An 18,823-nucleotide genomic window follows, 5' to 3' on the forward strand; every position below is an offset into this window, starting at 1 on the left:
GGGGGGGGGGGGGGGGCACACATATTCCCGTGCTCCTGGCCCGGCTCGGGCTCGCCTGTCAAACACTTCATTGTTCGCAGCTGATGTCACTAGCAGTTGTGAGCGGCCGCCTCTCCCGGGGACAATGTGGCACTGAGCGGCCCAGCCACCCCCCCAGCGCTGCAGGACAGACCCCAGAGGTACCGGCAGGCTGGACTGGGCTGGGCTGGGCTGGGCTGAGCTGGGCTGGGCCGGACCGGGGAGGGGGAAGGAGCAGGGACCCTGCCCAGGGAGGAGAGGGACTGCACCCTGGGCCGAGCAGGCGGGCAGGGGGCACGGCAGGCCCCTGGCCCTGCCGAGGGACTTAGGAAAGACCCTCCTCCCAGCAGGTGACTCCAGGGCCCTAGCAGGCAGGGGCGTCAACCACAGCCCCAAGCCAGGCCCTGGGGAAAGTTGGAGAGGGGGTGGGGGCCTTTCCTAGGGGGCTCAGATTTCTGGGGTGGGGGCCAGGGAGGGAAGAGGCCGCAGTGCTGGACCTGGGGCTGCAGGGAACACACCCTGCTGGCCCCCAAGGGACAGGGCAGAACCAAGGACGCTTGCGCAGGCAGGGCTGGGATGGGGGGCAGGGAGGGGTGGGCCTGGCAGGCCAGGTGCTGATTTGGTTGCTGTCCAGGGCCCTGTACCCACACCCCGGGTCTTCGACTCAACCCCCTCCCTCCAGCTTTCTCTACCCTAGCTTCACCATCCCATCCCCTGAGCCCCAGCTCTACCTCACAGGGTCTGACACCCAGACACCTGTAATACTTACAGCCAAGCACCTGACCCCCATCACCCACTCCCCACATTCTCAGCCTTCGTGACCCTATCTGAACTCTCCTGACCCTCTAGACACTTCTGCTTTTTCTATCCAAGTCCCTGTCCCTAACTTCAGCCTTTTCTGGCCAGCCTCATTGCCAACCCCAGACCCCACTTCTGTCTTACTACCTTGCTCAGCTTCCAGCCCTGGCTGACCCAGGTACCCCTACTTCCTCCAGCCAAGTAGCTCTAATCTTTTAGATTCTAGGCTCCCAACTTAGAATAGGAATGGAGACCTGGAGTTCTGGGCAGCTGGACATCTTCCCCTTGTCCCTCCTAAAACCTGGAGTCAGAGGCACCTCCTATCCTTTCCCCAGCTTTTAAGGTTTGTCATTTTAGCTTGGCTTCAGTGCCCCCCCCATGTAGGACCCCAGACCCAGCAGGACCACAGCTAGCCCTAACAAACTCAGGGAGGTGCCCACTGCATGCTCTGCTCTGACTGCCGTCTTATGACCTTTGGCATTTCAGAACCCCTGCCTCTCTATCCATTCCACCCATTCCCTCTGAGGGAAGTGGCATTCAGAAGGGGGAGCACTAGGTACCCAGAAATGCCAGGGCCTTGACCCTCTACAACCTCCATTCCTAGCCCTCCTAGGCTTGGCAACCCCACCCTTATCCTTATGCGCAGTCAGATTACCCCAGTTCTCCTCCCCTTTCTGAGACCCCTCCCCACCCAGGGTCCCAGTTTTCTTCTTCCCAAGGAACAGCCTTCTTGAGGTCCCAGCTTCAATCCTGCCCGGGTGTTCTGGATCCCCTATCCCAGTACCCCCTACCAAGTGATACCCCTTCCAGGGTCCTAGCTGCCCAGTGTCCTTGCTCCCTTCCCCCAGTAACCCCCCCTCATCAGCATGCAGAGCTGGGTAGTTCAGACACAAGGGGATTGTTCTCCCTGGTTGCTCAGAGAGGGGGGCCTATTGGGGGGGGGACGCCCACAGCTCACACACCCCAGCCAGCCCCGGGCCAAGGCAGAGGGAGGGATGGAGGCAGACAGCCTGTGCTGAGACCCAGCCCTTCTGCCCCCTAGCTCAATGGCTGCCCCTTACTCTAGTGTTGGATCCCTTCCCATCCTCTTCTATCACTGTCAGGCTGGTTCTAGGTTGGTACAAGGGAAAAATACTTAGCTTGTACATCAGGAGACCTGAGTTCTAATTCTGGCTCTGACCCTGACCTTGAGCAAGGCCTGGAACCTCGTAGGTCTGTTTCTTCATCTGTAAAATGGGAAGGGGGTTTAGACCTGATCACTTCCAGGGCTGAATAAGCCACAAGATTTGTTTAAATGATGCAATGACCGCTTTAGTTCCCTCAGGCCTGAGGATGCCCAGTAGGAGTCACCCACTTTCCTCCTCCCTTCACCCCTTGGGTTGGTGCTGGACCCATTTCCTGCCCACCAATGCTTGCCCTAAGCCTGCTCCCTGTTTCTTGTCTATTTCCCTGCCTCTCCCTCTTCCTCATCCTGTAGTCTATCCACCTCCTGTCCATGACTCAGTGGAGTAGGGATTGGGGTCAATGGAGATTCCCAAATCAAGAGGTTAACAAACCTCTCCCATTCCTCCCAGATCCCAGGACCCATTCAATCATTGCTCCCCACTATTTGTCTCCCCTAGAGAGGAGATGATAGAAGGTCAGTAACCAGGCTTTGGTCTCCTCTCAATCCTTTGGAGTGTGGGAAGGAATAATCCAGAGATTGTCAGGTTAATACCCTGAGGAGCTTGAAGCATCTCTAAGGGTGTTCTGTCCCTCTCTGTCCTGAGCTCAGTGCCTTCATGGCCCATCCCTCACAGTCTGGAGCTAAGCCTGAGAGACAGACCTGAGAGCCAAGAGACCGAGGCAAGTGACTTAATTTGTTTGATTGGCTCTCCTGACCTTCCAGGTCCACAGCCTCCTGGCTGGGCCCTAACTGCCCTGGCATTCAGCTGGACCATCCATTTCTGGAAGAGTGGAGACAGGGAAACTGAGCCTTGGAAACACCTGGGTCAGAGATAGGGGGGACCATAGAGATCATCTCATGCAACCCCCTCATTTTGTTAATGAGGAAGCTGAGCTAAGAGATTATGACAGCTTGCCCAAGGTCAGAGAGTGAGTGGTAGAGCCAGAATTTGAACCCAGGCCCTTGGACTCTAGATCCCTAGCTCTTTCCACGACACCACACTGCCTTTTATAAAAGCAGTCCTCAATTTATAGTGCATAATGGTGAATTCTCTCAAATTCTTGGGTTACATCCACAGAGGGCTATACATTTAGATTTCTAAATATTGAGAGAAAACTTTGTTCTTTCATCTTGTCCACTACTGAGTATCTCTTATGAAGGTAATCTTCTCTTTGATGTAGGCTAGTTAAAGAAATTTTGGTTGCACACAGGAAAAAAAAAGCATTTTTGGAGGGAGAGGCCAGAAATAACTAATGACAACTAATTTATAGGGTTGTCTTAACAGTGTAGATACAAAAAAACACATTTTTTAAAGAATCCAGTGGGCTTGTGAAGGAGGGTATGTGCTGATGGGGGCCTTGAAACTGATCATTTACCCAGCTCTCACATCTCCAAGGGACTTACTCTGATTCTTTCCCCTTTGGTCCCTGGGGTTTTCCATTCCTAGCAGATGGCCTGAGGACCCTCAGACTGGTCCCAGACTTGAGAGAGAAGCCCACTAAATATGCAGTATCTAGGAGCTGGCATCCAGGACTAGGTGCTAAGCAAGAGCTAGGGGAAATCACACCAATCTAGGAACAGCCCAACTAAAAAACCGTTACCCTAGGGCTGGTGAGGGATGTGCAGCAGGAAAAAGAGGGGTCTGGAGAATAGGAGCCAAGAAAGAAGTATGGGGTGAAGAGCCTGAGCCCTCCAGCCAAGCACAGAAGCCCACCCCCACTCCATGCCCCTGGGGTCCTCCGTCTGGAGTCTGAACTGGAGGGGAGAGACAGCAGAGGGAAGGAGGGAATCCCTCCATGGGCACTTTGGAGTCCACCCACCCCCATTCCCTAGCCCAAGAGCCGGCTTCCCTACTCACCCCACCCCCACTGGATTGTTCTGCCCTAGAACAAAGCCTGGGTGGACACTCGATCTGAGGGGGAGGGGGGCTAGCTAAGCCCCCAGCCCTTTACTGGGGCAGCTGTCACAGGAGAGACAGCTGGAGGGGGGAGGGGGAGGGAAAGGAGGGGGAGGGGAGAGGGGGGAGTCGGGCTGCTTACACAGCTGTCACCCCTGTGCCCCATCCGGCAGCGTGGGTGGGGGTGGGAGTGGGAGAAGACTATAGGAACAGGGGGCATCGGGGGCTTGGGAAGAGACCCTGGGAGCTAACTCCATGGGGGTCAAGGCCCATGAGAAGGCTCTTCTAGAAAAGCAAAGGGTAGGTAGGAGCTATATAGGGGGTCTCTCGCTGACGGGGAGCTATAAAGAGGGAATCGTGCCCCCCAAAACCCCCGAGGTAAGGGTGAGGTCAGTGCGTCCTGACGCGTGGCAGCCACATGACCCTGGGCAGGGGCCCAACGCCCACTGTCACCCTGCCCGACCTGGCCAGAGCAATAAATAACTGCAGAAAGCCAGGCCTGGAATGCCAGATAAGCAGTGGGCTCCTAGATCCCAAGGACCCTGAAGGAAATGGTTCCTCACTGGGTTCAAATGAGTGCTGCCAAGCAGGGGACTGAGACACCAGGGACCCTGTCCTGGATGGCATGTCAGAGATGAAAAAGACCCAGATACTCTCTAGGCTAAACTTATCAGAGAGGGCAAGATGGGGAAGGGAGACCAGGACCTTTTCTTTGTGTCCTCTCCCCATGCTGTTACTCTGCCCCTGTGGAGGAGAGGGGAAGGCTAATACCCCACCCTCAGGAGCTGCAGACTGTGAAGGGAGACCAGTGTGCGTCCATATAAAGTAACAGTGAACGTGGTAACAAGCGTTCTACGGGCAAAGACCCCATTCACCTGCACCCCCATCAGTGATAGGAGCACCCCACCCCCAGAAGTAGGCATGGTGTGCAAAAAGCCAGCCAGCCCCAGTGACCTGCTGGTGTGAAATGGCTGCTTAGGTAAGGGGCAGTCTGGGAAGGATCATGGCTCTGGCTGGCTAGAGAGATGGGACTCGGGGCTCGGTCCACCCCCAAAGCCACCACACATAGGAACTGTGACCCCCTCATTTGGTGTGGCCTGCTCCCTGGGCTGCTTTCGTCTTTGGGTTGGTTGGTTTGTTTCAGGGGGTGGGGGCCTGGCCCACTGGCTGGGCAAGGATTTCCAAGCAGGATTAAGGTCTAGGATTAAAACTGGTGGAGGGAAAAGGCGCCAAGACCTGGGAGGGGTGGGGCAGGTGGCAGGGAGGGGCTGAACCGTAGGGGTTTAATCCTAGCCTTATGCTCAGCCCCACCTTCAGGGGGTCCTGGTAATAACATTAATAACCCCTGACATTTATATGGTATGGTGCCTCCTGCTCCTCTCAGAGCACTTTCATATGTAATAGTCTGGCTGGGAATAGAGCAGTCCATCAAATTTTAAGTGCCTACTATGGGCCAGGCATTGTGCTGGGCGGGGGGGAGCAAAGACAGCCCCTACCCTCAGAGAGCTTACAGTCCAATGAGGATAACATACCAACAACTGTGTACACATAAGATCCATACAGGATAAATTGGAAATAGGGGGATCGGTAAAGGCTTCTTATAAACAAGGAAACAGGCACAGGAAGGCAAGTTGTCCAAAGCCATGCAGGGGGTTAAGGGCTGGAACGGCAAGCATCTCCAGCCACTGCCTCCTGACTCACAGGCAAGGACTGTAACAGAGAGATGGGCCGAGCTCTGTCTTCCTTGGTGTAGGGAGCTCCTCCCACTAATGCAGCCTGGCACCTTCCCTGCAATTTATAGTCCTCAGGAGTTCCCTCCATCTCTGAGAAGCTATGTGCCTTCCCCAGGGCCACACAGCCAGTATGTCAGGGGTGAGACTCAAATCCAGCTCTCCCTGGCTCTAAGGCTAGTTCTGCTGCCTCACTGATGCTGCAGGTCAGTGGGAGGTGTTTTAGACTATTTCCTAATTAGGCAGGACATAGATTTCCTCCTAGAGCATAGGGCTTCCCTCAAGGAACTCAACCTGGGAGAGGGAGAGAAGGGTTGGAGAATTCACATTCATGGGGAGACCAAGCCCCAAAGGCTGTACTGTACCTCAGTGGTGCAGGCAAGAGGCATAAACTCCAAGGCTTGTAGGTTCAAGGAGTGAGTTTGGGCTGGGGTGGCCAAGGAGGGCTTCCAAGAGAAGGGGGATTTGGATCTGTGTTCTAAAGAATGAGGAAGATTGAAAAGAGGCTGGGAAGGCAAGCAAAGACCTCTGTAAACAAAGATCTAGACACAAGAAACCTAGGAGAGATACAGAAGAAATCAGCCAGGCTGGAGCTGAGGGGCCATACAGGAAGGAGTAGGAAATGAAGCTGGAGCCGTGTCTTAGAAGACCTCCCACCAGTTCCACTGAGGTGGGACTCTTGCAGGAGGCCTTAGTGAGGAGGTGATGGGAGTACCATGGGTTACACTGCTTATTGATAGGGTGGCTCTCAGCCGTATTACCCGGCTAAGACCCCCCTGGTCGGCCTATCCTGCCTTTGGTGAGGATGCCTTTCTGAGGTATGGACAGTTCCTCTGGCCAGTGCTCAGCTGTGGTTGTCAGGGGGCACCAAGAGGTGATTCTACCATTGGTCTGGCCTGATGATTGTGGTGCTAGTAGGGAGCATTATTGTATGTGTAATAATTAGAATGTGTCTCTCACATTGATATAAAACTTGATAACTGACAAAGCCCAATTCTGTCTCCTCTCATTTCATGCTCACAAACTCCCTGGGAAGGCCGTGACAGAGGTAAGGCCCAGAGAAGGGAAGCTGCCTCCCCAGACTAGGGCCGGGGCCCTGCTGAGAAGCCAGTTTTCCTAACTCCCCAGGATGGGCCCTTTCCATTGCCCCGAGTGTCTCCACTGGTGCTTGGTGCAGCAGGAAGGGCCCATCCCATCCTCTCTCCTCTGCCATTGCAGAGCACTCGGCCGGCAGGCCAGGTGGACACACTGTCGGGCCACCTCCTTGGTGGCAGAATCCCCAGACAGGATGAGCGGCTCTGACCCAGGGCTCGAGGAAGAGCCGGAGCTGAGTATCACCCTCACACTGCGCATGATCATGCATGGAAAGGCAAGGCAATGTATTTTTTCTGTGGTTACTGTGTGCAAAAAAAGAAAGTGTGGTCCCTGCCTTCAGAAAGCTTCTGTACTAGTGGAGGGAAGACCACACTTCAAAGAGACTTGAAAAGTAGAAAGAGGGTGGGAGGAAGCTACCCTGGTGTGGGGGCAGTGTTGAAGGAAGCCCACAGAACAGGGCTCTGAAGGGCCCTGGGGCTAGACCAGCATTGTTGCTTCCAGCAGTCAAGTACTCCAGATCCATCCACTACAATAGAACAGATTTTTTTAAAATTGATTACTGTGGCCTTGATAGGCCCAAGGTACCTCCGTGCTAAATAGGACGGAGAGGGAGGCTTGTTGCTTTAGAGACCCGGAAATAGGGAATGGCTAAGAGGGGGGGGGGGGCAGGGCTTCTCTGAGCCAGGCTTGTCTCCTTGTGTCTGCAGGAGGTGGGCAGTATCATTGGAAAGGTGAGTGAGAATCATCCTCCCAACCCTACTCCCAAGTCCTCTGGTACCATTGCCCCCACTCCTATCTGCCCTCCCCATGCCTCCCAGAGCACAGGATTGTACTTTCCTTCCTTCCACAGAAAGGGGAGACAGTAAAGAGGATCCGGGAGCAGGTGAGTAGCTGAGGGTATGGGAGCCTGAGATCTCCCTGGGTCAAGGACAAACAGACACAGCTGTGTCCTCCAGGGCTGAAAACAGGAGGCTCCCAGAAGAGAGAAGAGAGATTTCCTAGTTTGGGGAGGGGACAGTGGGGTTCAAGGACAGGGAGGGCAGCAGAGGGAGTTTTCCTGGAGAGAAAGGGGCTGGGCTGTGGCCAAGTCGATGTGTCTGCCCTCCTCCTGGGGCTTGGGCCCTTGCTGCCCTTGTCCTGTCGTCCTTTTTCCCTCCCCACCCCTCCACCCCTCAGAGCAGCGCTCGGATCACTATCTCAGAGGGCTCCTGTCCAGAGAGAATTACCACTATCACTGGCTCCACGGGCGCTGTCTTCCACGCTGTGTCCATGATTGCCTTCAAACTGGATGAGGTAGGTTACTAAAATCCAAGACCTCTGGGTGTCTGTCTCTGCTCCACCTCTCCCTATCCCAGAGTTGGGCATTGGGCAATATCTGAATTTTGAAACCTAGGCTGTGGACTGAGTCACAAAATTGGGGAGACAGAGGCAGCAGCTGGAGAGATAGGCCCTAGATGGATGGGGGAGATATGACTCCTACCTTCAGGAGCTGGTAGAACAAGGGAAAGATACAGTCCCTCTCCTCTGGGTTCCTTGGTCTGGGGGGAGGGGGAAGAAATGCTGCCCTTCATGGAACCCCTGACCTGAAGGGGAAATCATGTCCTTCCCTACAGGGAGCCTCTAGTCTAAAGAGGACAGAATACCCCCTGCATAGTGCTTTAAGGCAGCATGAACCATGGATCTAGCCCTGAGTCCATTAGACCCGAGGTCATAAAGAATAAAGGACAATTGGAGAGTGGGCTTTGGAGGGGAAGGTATCAATAAGATATTAATTAAATCTTCCTGGAGGAAGTCTATCAAGTTGTATTTTCAAAGGCTGAGGAAAGATACAGAATAATGTTAATAATGAAGCCTGCAGATGGGGTGTGTACACTTTTTTTGGGGGGGATGACTGACTTATACCCTCCCTGTTCTCCAGGACTTATGTACAGGCCCCCCAAATGGTGGCAGCATCTCTAAGCCCCCAGTTACCCTTCGGCTGGTCATTCCAGCCAGTCAGTGTGGTTCCCTCATTGGGAAAGCAGGGACCAAGATTAAGGAGATTCGAGAGGTATGGAAACCCTCTTGGGGTAAGTCTAGGGAGGAGTTGGTCTTCCCAGTCCTGCCCAGATGATGTCCCTCCCTCTCTGCTCCCTACCAACCCCACACCTACCAAGGGGGAATCCAGGGGTCCTGACCGCCCCCAATGGAGGGGCTGGGTGGAGCCTCCCATTTCCATCTCACCTAGCAAGGGTCTAAATCTTTCCTTTTCCCTGACCCAGACTACAGGGGCTCAGGTACAGGTGGCTGGAGACCTGCTTCCTAACTCCACAGAGCGGGCAGTCACTGTTTCTGGGGTCCCAGATGCCATCATCCTCTGTGTTCGCCAGATCTGTGCAGTGATTCTAGAGGTACTGGACTGAGTGGATCCTCTCTGAATTCCCGCCCCCCCCCCCCCCCCCCCCGGGGTTATTGCTGGTTTTTTCTGGGAAAGGGGGGGGCCTGGCCCGCGAGGGGGGGGGAAGGAGGTGGTACCCAGACTTAGCTCATTTACTTCCTGGTCTCACTCTCTGGGATCCTCCTCGACCCCCCCCCCCCCCCATCCACCTGGGGATTACTGCTGGTTTGTTCTGGAAAAGGGCTGTGGGCATGGAGAGAGGAAGGGGGCAGGAGCTTAGGATCTGAGAGAGCAGTGTCAGAGGTCATGAATGGGGGTATGGAGAATGGGAAGGGGGCAGATGGTCGAGGAGGATCCCAGAGAGTGAGACCAGGAAGTTAATGAGCTAAGTCTGGGTACCAGCTCCTATGCACCCACTAGTGAGAGTAGGTATCAGGGTCCCAGGACTGGGATGCCTGCTCTCCCTCTGTACCCGTGGGCTGGAGGTCTGTAGGGTGGGAGGGATATGGCATGGGTGGTTTCTGAATTGTACTAGGTGGCGGGGGGTGGTCAAGAAAAATCAGTCATTTTTTAGAAAAGTTCATAGAGGTTGGGGGGGGAGGGAGGTCATTGGGATATTGAATAAATGAGTAGGAGATTAGTGAGGTATTGGGTTATCCTCAATGAGGATTTAGGGATCAGTGAGGTTTTGAGGTAGAGTAGGGCAATTGGCAGCATTGGGGAGTCATTAGATATTATGGGGGTCAGCTGGGTGGAGGGTCCTATGGTCACTGGGGACCTTGTCCAAATACCCCCCTCCCCATCCCCTCCAGTCCCCTCCCAAAGGAGCTACCATCCCCTACCACCCCAGCCTCTCCCTGGGCACCGTCCTGCTCTCCGCCAACCAGGTAACAAGGAGGGGGTACAGTAGGGGGGGTTACAAGGGAAGGGGAGAGAGGGGATAAGGAAATTTGTGGGTCCAAGGAATGGGGTGGGGGTAGGGGGCCACACTTGGATTCCCCCAACATCCTCAGCAGCCTGAACATCTTGCCCCCACTACTCCAGAGAGATGGAGAGGCAGAGAGAAAAGGAGGTTGGCTGTTACCATGGTAACTGCCTCCCTCCCCCACACAGGGTTTCTCTGTTCAGGGCCAGTATGGAACAGTGACTCCAGCAGAGGTGAGTGGGGCCAGGCCCCCTTGCCCCTGCTCCCTTCAATTCTCCCCTTCCCAGAGCTAGGGCCTGGCAGGCTGGCAGAGGGAAAGCTGGCTAAGGCTGGGCCATGGCCAGGGTGGGGGCAAGATCAAGAGCCTGAGCTGGGGCAGGGCATCTCCCCTCTCACCTCCCTCCCCCTTCTCCTTGGCTCAGGTCAGCAAGCTCCAGCAGCTGTCCGGCCATCCCGTCCCCTTTGCTTCACCCAGTGTGGTGCCAGGTGAGTGAGTGTGTCCTGGGGCTAGGGCAGGGGCCAGATGCCTTCACAGATAGGGTCCACTCAGCTTTTGGGCCCCAATCCTCACAGTGTCCAAGAGGCTCCTGGGAAGAAGTCACTCCCAGGCTTTGAAGCTAGAAAGTCAGAGGCCACTGGTTTTATGCCTGCTACTTCCCATTTTACAGAAGAGGAACCTGGGCCAGAAATGGGGAAGAAACTTGTCCCAGATTATACCCACAGCAAGCAGAGGCAGGATTCAAACCTAGGGCCTTCTGATCCCCAAACTGGCACTCTTCCTATGATACTCTACTGAGCCCATGGGCTCCACATTGAGTGGCAGCATTGGATAGAGGAGAGGACTCTGGATACCTCCTCACACCTCTGCAGATCTGCTGTCTGGCCTTGGGCTAACCCCCTTCCCTCTCCAGGTCTCCCTCCCCTCACCGGTAAAATGAGGGGTGAGAATGTGTGGTCTCCAAGGGCCATCCCATGGTTCCCAGGATTTCCTGGGCTCTTGGGTCAGGGATGGGGTAAGGTGACGTGGTTGTAATGTCCAGCTTGTCCCAATCCTTTGGGTTCTTCTCCCCTCCTTTAGGACTGGATCCCAGTGCCCAGACCAGTTCCCAGGAGTTCCTGGTTCCCAATGACGTGAGCCCAGTGTGGGCAGGGGGCTTGTGGGTAGGGGATGGGGTGAGGGGGACGGCGCTCTAGGAAATGGAAAGAGAAGGGTGGGGTCTGAAGAACCGCTTGCCCATTCTCTCGGGTTGGGGGGAGTTGGGGGTCTGAGGCTGAGGATGAGAGCAGAGGCTCAGGACTGACTGCCTCTCCACTCCCTGCAGCTGATTGGCTGTGTGATCGGGCGTCAGGGCAGCAAGATCAGTGAGATCCGGCAGATGTCCGGGGCCCACATCAAGATTGGGAATCAGGCAGAGGGCTCCGGGGAGCGGCATGTAACCATCACGGGCTCCCCTGTCTCCATCGCTCTGGCCCAGTACCTCATCACTGCCTGGTGAGCTTTGGGGAAGATGGAGAATGAGTAGAGCACCTGGGGGGGAGGGAAGAACCGGAATGGGGACCCTTCTCTTCCTACTGAAGTACCTTCTCAAGTGGCAGGACATGTGGGTGACCCAAGACCTACAAACAGTGGCTGACGCTGACTTTTGTCCCCTTCCCCCCTCATGTTTCTCTCCCTCTCCTTGTCTCTCTGCCTTCCACTTTTCCTGCTCTCCCCTCTCCTTCCCTTTCTCATGACTCCCTCTTTCCACATCCTTACTCTGCCCTTCTGTCTGCTCTCCTCTTCCCCTTCCCCTCCCTGGTCATCCTCCTCTCCCCTGCACTTCTCCCCTCTTTTCTCCCCGTTCCCTCATCTGTCTGTTTCTTTGACCCCTCCTTCCGCCCCATCGCCCGGCCCCGATATCTGCCTTTCCTTCCCATTTCTTCTCTTCCTGATGTCTCTTTCTCCGTCTGGCCCTTTACTCCCATTTGTCCCTCTTCTCTGCCTCTGCCTCCAGTTTAGAGACGGCCAAGTCTACCTCAGGAGGGACCCCAGGCTCGGGTCCTGCAGACCTGTCAGCCCCTTTCTCCCCACCCCTGGCCCCGTCACCAGCCCTGACTGCCCTGCCTGCGGCACCTCCAGGCCTGCTGGGGACCCCCTACGCTATCTCCCTTTCCAACTTCATCGGTCTCAAGCCCGTGCCCTTCCTGGCCCTGCCCCCGTCCTCACCAGGGCCACCTCCCAGTGGTCTCACTGCCTACACTGCCAAGATGGCAGCCGCCAATGGCACCAAGAAGTCAGAAAGGCAGAAGTTTTCCCCCTACTAAAGCCAGGGGAGGAGCCGGGAGCCAGGGAGTGACACCGCCGGGCGGGAGGGCCCTGACTCCTGCTCCTTGGGAGCCTCATCCTGCTTCTCCCCTGCTCCCGCCCCCACCACATACATACTAGGGGCCAAGGCAATGATTCCCTAGCAATGTTGACACCCATACGCATGGATTTTAGGGCCTGTTGGCCTCAGCCAGTGCCGTCCATCCAGGATCTCTTATCTCAGGCCAAGTTGTGGGGGGAGGTGCTGACCCAATTCTAGGGAGCCGGCAGGAGAGGGAAGAGATGGCAGAGACAGTTATGTGACCCCAAACCAACTGCCTGTCCAAGGGGACTGAACCCCCTTCCCTTTCCCTGCCCTCTGCTCATCCCTGACTGGGATACAGGAAATCCTGGAGGAGAGAAGAGCCTCTGGTGCCCCCCCCCCAGGGGCTCCCTCACATCCTACAGGGAATGAGAGTTCCAAGGAGGCTCCCCTCATTTTCCACCCACATAGGGCTCCTGCTGCTTAAGCAACATCCTCTTGACTGGAACAGGCTGGCTGGGAAGGGGCATAGCGGGAGGGGGGTAGGGGCCAGGATTGGGGGGCACTGCCAGGCAGCTGGGGGTGGGAGTGAGGGAGGGGGCGGGGCAGGCGCGCTCTCAGCAGCCAAGACTCTGTACAGTTTTTTCAATCCAGTTTTTGAATAAATATTCTCAGTGACCTGGATGTCTCCAGTTTGAATTGGGGAAAGGAACAGGCAAGGCACTAAGGGGGAGACAAGACTGAAGTCATCTTTAAGAACACGTTTCCCATGGGGGCCACCTGCAGGGCCTGTCCCCACCTTGCTGTCTCTTTGGCCTCTAACCCAGATGGGCCCTCACTCAGTCCTCTATCCCCAACCCAAGGAGCTGTCTGAGGATTCCTGCTTCTGCAGGCTCGCCTTTGGCTCTTGGCCCCATCCAGGCCAGCCCAGCTTTTTATACTTCTCCCAGGCATTGATCCTCTGGTTGCCAGGGACTTCAAGGTCATCCCATCCGGGTTTCCGCCCCAGGGTGGTGGGTGACCCTTTCCTGGAATATGCTAGAGTCTTAAAGCCAATCCCGACCCAGAGGAGGTTTCCACAGACTCCTTGAGGGGGTCCAGGAAACCTTTTTGTTTATCTGACCATAGGGAAAATAGGTGTGTTTGGGGGGGGGGTTCTGGAACCCTGTGGAGCAGTGAAGGAGGGAGTAGGAGGAGGACTCCACTCTCTACTGCCAGTTTGGAAGGCCTTGGGGAAGAAGGGGCCCAGAGGGAAGGGTGGGACTCTTAGGGCTCCTGCATCCTCTGAGGAGCAGAGCTAAGTGGGGCTGGGCTTGGCTGTGTCAGGGGAGGCCAGTGAGCCGATGAAAGGAGAGCTCATACACACTCAGCCAGGGGCAGATGCCACCCAGGGACTCTCCTCCCTAGCAAAGTCCTGAGCACAAGACCACCCCAACAACTGCTAGTGCAAGGGGGTGTGTGTATGTGGTTGGCTGGCTGACCTCCATCTCTCTGCTATCTCAGGATTGCCTCCTCCCCCTTTCCTTTCTCCCCCCAGTCTCCTCTTTCAGGTAGTCTCTCCCTGGTCCAGGCCAGGCCCCTCTGCAGTCATTGTGTTTGCTTCCTGGCCAGCAGAAGGATCCAGGACTGGGTTCTCTGGGTCTCCCCGGAGGAGCTTCAGGAAGCTTTGGGGGAGCCAGGCTCCTGGGGGGCAGTGCCAGGGTCCCGGGACTGCTCGGAGCCAGGCTCGGGCCAGACGGCTCAGTTCCTCACGCACAGGCCGCTGCAGGAGGCCATAGAGGAAAGGGTGGGCAGCAAAGGATGAGTAGGCCAGCCAGGTGAGGGCCACCTCTACCCCTATGCTCCAGCGCCCAGGCAGCAGACACGCAGCAAAGAAAGGCAGCCAGCAACCAAGGAACTGACCCACAACCAAGGCCAACGTCAGGGCTGCCTTGCCACCCACCAGGTGTGGGCCGGCCAGCCGGGGCGGCAGGATGGACAGATGGCTGTCCAGGGAGTCGGAGCGGGGCCGTGGGCCAGGAGCGGGGGGTGGTGGGCGGAGGGCTGCCAGTCTGGCCACACGGAAGATGCTGCCATAGGAGATCAGGAGGAGCAGAGCAGGCAGAGCAAAGGCTAGGATGGCCCAGAGAGGCCGGAAAGGTCCTGGGGGACCAGCCACCAGGGAGCAGTTTGGAGAAGGCCGGCCCAGGAGGGAGAGCCCCCCCAGGAGACCAGACACACCCCACACGATCCCCAGCACCAAGATGGGTGGAGGCCGAGGCCGGGGCCTCAGTGGATGCAGGATGTAGCGGTAGCGCTCTAGCCCAAGAGCAGCCAGCGTCAGGGTGCAGGCTGATACCAGCGTGACGGTGACAAAGCGAGCAGCTCTACACTGGCCCCGGCTCAGGTACACAGTTCCCAGGCCTGGGGGAGCCGCTAGCAGGCCCAGGGGCATCACAGAGACTGCAGCCAAAAGGTCCACCAGGCAGAGGTGGGCAAGGTAGATAGCCTTTCGGAGGGCAGGGGTGCGAAGGACAACAATCAGCACGGTTCCGTTGCCCAGAAGGGTCACCACCTCCAGGAAGGCAGCTGGGATGAGCCCAACCAGACGGGACGATGAGGACCCTGCCCCCAGTGTCTCATTTAGCTCAGTCCTGTTGGCCATCTGCCCTCCGGGGCTATGCCATGGCCCTGGGCACCCAAGCGGCTGGTGGGAGCCCTACCATCCTGGTGACATCAGGCTGGTCCAGGGGAGGGAAAAGAAAAGATGAGCTGAGTTCCTGGCCTGTGCCCTGCCCCTGAACTGGGGAGACTAAGGGAAAGTGATATTGGGAAAAAAAAAAGCTCTGGAAATGGAGTCATGGAGTCTGGGTTCAGGATTCTGTACTTACAAAGCTTTGGACAAGCTGCCTGCCTTCTCTGGACCTCAGTTTCTCTATCTGTAAAAGGAGGGGACTGGACTGGCAGATCTCCCAGGGTTTATTTGGTTCTAAAACCCATGATTCTAACCACCCACTTGACCCCTTCATCCTCCATCCATCACCCCATCCTCCTATTCCCCAAGGTTCACTGGGAATATCTCACCTTATCCCCTGCCCAGGAAGAGGCCCGGGGAGCAGGAGCTGACAAGTCCCTGGGGGCACCGTCTTGCCCCAAGCCGGGCACACAATGAGGAAGGCTGGGCCCTGTGGGCTCATCTTCGCCCCCCTCTACCCAGGGCTGCTGCCTCTCTTCCCGGAGATGGTACAGGCTGTCACTCTTGGCGCTGCCCTTTAAAGATCGCTCGATCCCTGGGGGGGCTAATGAGGCCACCCCTGGGTCCTAGCAGCAGCCTGCTTGTTCTGGACTTCAGCGGCATCTGCTTTTCTAGCTCCTTAGGTCTGTGTCACTCTCTGAGAGGAGGGGGACAGGTCAGTCCAGCCATCAAGAATAGAGCCAGACCCTGAGAGTTTAATGGGTCCTGGAGACACTTGGGACACCTAGTCTACTCTGCATCTAAACAAGAACTTCTTGACATCCTATTCAAGAGGTTCCCCATCTTTCACTTCAGTGATGGGGAGCTCATTCTCTCTAGGCAGCTCGTTCCATGGTTAGGACATTTTCCCTTCTATTGAGTTGAAATCTGGTTCCCTGTAACTTTGAATCATTGCCCTGAATTCTGCTATTTGGGGATGAGCAGCACAAATCCAGTCCTCAGATACTTGAAGCCAATGCCATGCCCCCCCTTCCCCCCCCTCCCCAAGCCTTATCTTCTCCAGGACACATACCTCTGTCCCTCCACCTTCTCCTTGGGAGCTAGTCCCCTCCCCAATCTGATCACCCTGCCTTCAGCATATTCTAGCCCCAGCTCTCCCACTGGCACACTGCCTGCTCTTGGGCACGTTCCTTCCTCTGCGAGAGCCTCAATTATCTCCTCCATAAAATGGGGAGAACAATCCTGGTGCTTTCTTTTTCCCAGGATGGATGTCTGGGAGGATCACAGGAGAGTGGGAAGGCCCGTAAGAAAACACAAAGGCTGCTGCATAATCCCTTGCTGCTGCTGTCATAGGAGTTAGAATTGGAGTGGCATTTAAAGATTATTTAACCCATCTCCTCTTCCCCCATTTTACAAATGAGATGGGAGTTCATACAGGTGCTCGATCCCAAATCCAGGGTTCTTTTCGACATACACTGTACACATCGCCAGCCTCTTAGCCCTTGGCCACAGCTGCCCCCAGTCCAGGGCACCATCACTCATGACTCTGCAGGAGAGGGAGGAGGTCTGGAGATGGAGAGCCAGCATCAAAGAGAGGCAGTCAGCCAGAGAGACTTTACTGCTTGCTGCTTTATTTACAAGCAGCGCACTGCACCCGTCCTGGGCCAGACAAGCCTGGTGTGCTGTGAGCCCAGGAGCCTCGGGCCTGGCCAGCTCAGAAGTGCAGCTGTAGCAGGTAGCGAAGCCGGCACTGGCTCTCCTTGTAAATCAGGTACTCGCTCTGGGAGAAGCTAGACGATTGGTATTCAGGCATGGGCACAGGCGGGCCTTGGGGCACCATCACCTTGTGCCCTTCCAGTTCCAGCGCCACGTCCTGACAGGGGTCTGTGGGGGCAAGGCCAGCCAGTCATTCCCACTCCTCCCCACTCTGGCCTCAGACAGACCCCTTGGGTTGTACCCTGCCCCGATCCTGCCCCACAGTTTCCCAGAGTTCCCCTCAGCCATGGAATGGGAGAGACCTTTGGGTTCTGCAACACAAACATGGTTCTGAACCCTAGAATGTGGGCCACCAGGAATAGGAGGAACTACAGAGAATAACCAGTCCAGCCCCTCTTTATACAAATGGTGAAACTAAGCATCAGAGGGGAGAAGAAGCCTGCTCAGGGTCCCAGCTCCTCCCTCTCCCCAGGGCCCTGCTGCCTCCTCTGTCCCCATACCCTTGCGCCTTACCTCAGTTTCCCAGCCTTCCTTCCTGCCCTTTCCTCCCTTCATCTCCATCCCTCCTCCCTAGTCTCTGCTTCCCCCCATGGGATCTTGAATAAGTCATTTCAACTACAATAATATAAATGAGAAAAGAACAGTAAAACAAAGTCAAACGCAGCATCTTTAGAGTGACCCATCTTTGCTCTTGGAGAGGAAAGAAAGCCATGAGTCACTGTCCTTTTTTGGGAGAAGTGGGGGTGGTGGTCTATGGGTGTGGAGTGGTACATACAATACCTCCAACAAGCATGCATTGAGTTACCACTTAACTATTTTTCTTTGTTAGAAGGGGGTGTGTATTCAGATAGGACTGATGTCAAAGAAAAGGCACCAATAAAACTTAAAAACCCAAACTAAAATGGAAATAAAATGAACTATTGCAAATGGTTATGGGTGGCTTGGTGGGCATTTCTGCCTCTGGCACCACTCTGAGACCGTCAACTGCCTATTGGGAACTAATTTCCCCAGTGGGAGCTGTTTACACCAGTGAAATCAGTTTCAGATTTTTTTAAAAAAAGATATCTTTATCAAAGTAAAATGCCTTTGCCAAGAAATAAAAATAAGTTATTGGTCTTCTCAGAGCCCCAGATTCTTTCTTGATAAAATGAGGTTGTTACACTCAGTGGTTCTTAAGGACCATCTCATCTGTGACATTCCACATTCTATGTTCTAAGGTCTCTCCCAGATCTGAAGTTCTATGTTCTGTCTTCCTGGGTATTCCCAACGTGTGACTCCAGGTGATGGCCCCTCTGCTTCCCATCTCCACCCTACACTCCCCAAGCCCTCCCCGTGCCCAGGGGTAGCCAGAACTCACCAGGCTCCGTGTGGCCCCGGGCCACGATGCTGTGATACCCTGGAGGTGGCTGCCGGAGGCTGGAGTCATCGATGGTGATGTGGTGCTCCTGGCCCAAAGCCACCTCGCTCAGGAACATGAGGCCGATTCTTTGGGAGGTGCAGCCCACTGCAGGACAGGGAACTCTGATCAGATCCCCAGGCTCTGCCCTACCCTGGGCACAACCATAGACAGCACAGCACATGGGAGATAGGGAAGGGATGGGACATGATAAAAGATACTTCTCATGAACCTGGGGTGGAGGCATCAGATGGAGCTTTTGATCCAGGACACATGCAGGAGTGCTTACATGGATAGGGTGAAGGTTTGAAGGGGACAGAGATGTTATCACCAACTACTGCCCAAGAGGCCAACTGGGTCCTCCTGGACAGGGTAGGGTCCAGATGAGCTGTGATTGAAAAGCTCAGGCCACCAGGTGCATTGGCCAGTTAGCCCAGGGCATCTCTCTGGTTTCTGTCTATCATGAATTTTACTCTTACTCTCCCATATAAATAGATCTCTTGTTAACATGCATAGCTGAGCCTTGGGTCCTGAAGAGGGCAAATGTCTAACCAAATAAACAGGGTGGTCATGGTAGTAGACAGCGCAGCTTTGAGGCAGGCTAAGGTTAAGGGTTCTGAGAATGAAGCAATGACACATTAAGGCTGGCTGTTCATCCATCCATCCATCCATCCATCCATCCATCCATCCATCCATCCATCCATC

The 18,823-nt window shown here is 55.5% G+C and overlaps 3 protein-coding genes across 16 annotated transcripts in view; 1 reads left to right on the plus strand and 2 right to left on the minus strand.

Annotated features, from left to right (window-relative positions):
* Positions 1-12,918, plus strand: part of PCBP4 (poly(rC) binding protein 4) — a 13,517-nt gene extending 599 nt beyond the window's left edge. Inside the window, exons 2-15 of one of the 8 annotated variants that reach the window (XM_069095584.1) lie at positions 81-179; positions 1,036-1,159; positions 6,827-6,977; positions 7,411-7,434; positions 7,554-7,586; positions 7,880-7,996; positions 8,622-8,753; positions 8,965-9,093; positions 9,893-9,967; positions 10,194-10,238; positions 10,428-10,491; positions 11,084-11,136; positions 11,328-11,497; positions 12,000-12,916. In XM_069095584.1, the coding sequence (XP_068951685.1) occupies positions 6,897-6,977; positions 7,411-7,434; positions 7,554-7,586; positions 7,880-7,996; positions 8,622-8,753; positions 8,965-9,093; positions 9,893-9,967; positions 10,194-10,238; positions 10,428-10,491; positions 11,084-11,136; positions 11,328-11,497; positions 12,000-12,309 (1,233 nt within the window). In that variant the 5' untranslated portion in view covers positions 81-179; positions 1,036-1,159; positions 6,827-6,896 and the 3' untranslated portion in view covers positions 12,310-12,916. Of the gene's footprint in view, positions 1-6; positions 180-1,035; positions 1,160-6,826; positions 7,002-7,410; positions 7,435-7,553; positions 7,587-7,879; positions 7,997-8,621; positions 8,754-8,964; positions 9,094-9,892; positions 9,968-10,193; positions 10,239-10,427; positions 10,492-11,083; positions 11,137-11,327; positions 11,498-11,999 lie in introns of those variants that run through there. The other 7 variants (XM_069095586.1, XM_069095588.1, XM_069095583.1 and 4 more) reach the window with 7 other exon arrangements.
* Positions 12,919-13,000: 82 nt separating this feature from the next.
* Positions 13,001-15,271, minus strand: GPR62 (G protein-coupled receptor 62). Its single transcript, XM_069095592.1, has one exon. The coding sequence runs from the start codon at positions 14,974-14,976 to the stop codon at positions 13,879-13,881; it is 1,098 nt and encodes a 365-aa protein (XP_068951693.1). The 5' UTR covers positions 14,977-15,271; the 3' UTR covers positions 13,001-13,878.
* A 1,346-nt stretch (positions 15,272-16,617) lies between these two features.
* PARP3 (poly(ADP-ribose) polymerase family member 3) overlaps positions 16,618-18,823 on the minus strand; it is a 23,177-nt gene continuing 20,971 nt past the window's right edge. For all 7 annotated transcript variants that reach the window (XM_069095600.1, XM_069095599.1, XM_069095601.1 and 4 more), the window contains 2 exons: positions 18,080-18,226; positions 16,618-16,890 (listed from right to left, as the gene is read on the minus strand). In XM_069095600.1, the coding sequence (XP_068951701.1) occupies positions 16,721-16,890; positions 18,080-18,226 (317 nt within the window). In that variant the 3' untranslated portion in view covers positions 16,618-16,720. The remainder of the gene's footprint in view (positions 16,891-18,079; positions 18,227-18,823) is intronic.

Source organism: Petaurus breviceps, unplaced genomic scaffold, assembly GCF_028583685.1.
Source record: "Petaurus breviceps papuanus isolate PSGF00001 unplaced genomic scaffold, PetGlider_PUasm1.0 227, whole genome shotgun sequence".
Classification (NCBI taxonomy): Eukaryota; Metazoa; Chordata; class Mammalia; order Diprotodontia; family Petauridae; genus Petaurus; species Petaurus breviceps.

Excerpts from the sequence above, each read along its gene's own strand:
- GPR62 (XM_069095592.1), bottom strand. The coding sequence starts at position 14,976 with ATGGCCAACAGGACTGAGCTAAATGAGACACTGGGGGCAGGGTCCTCA.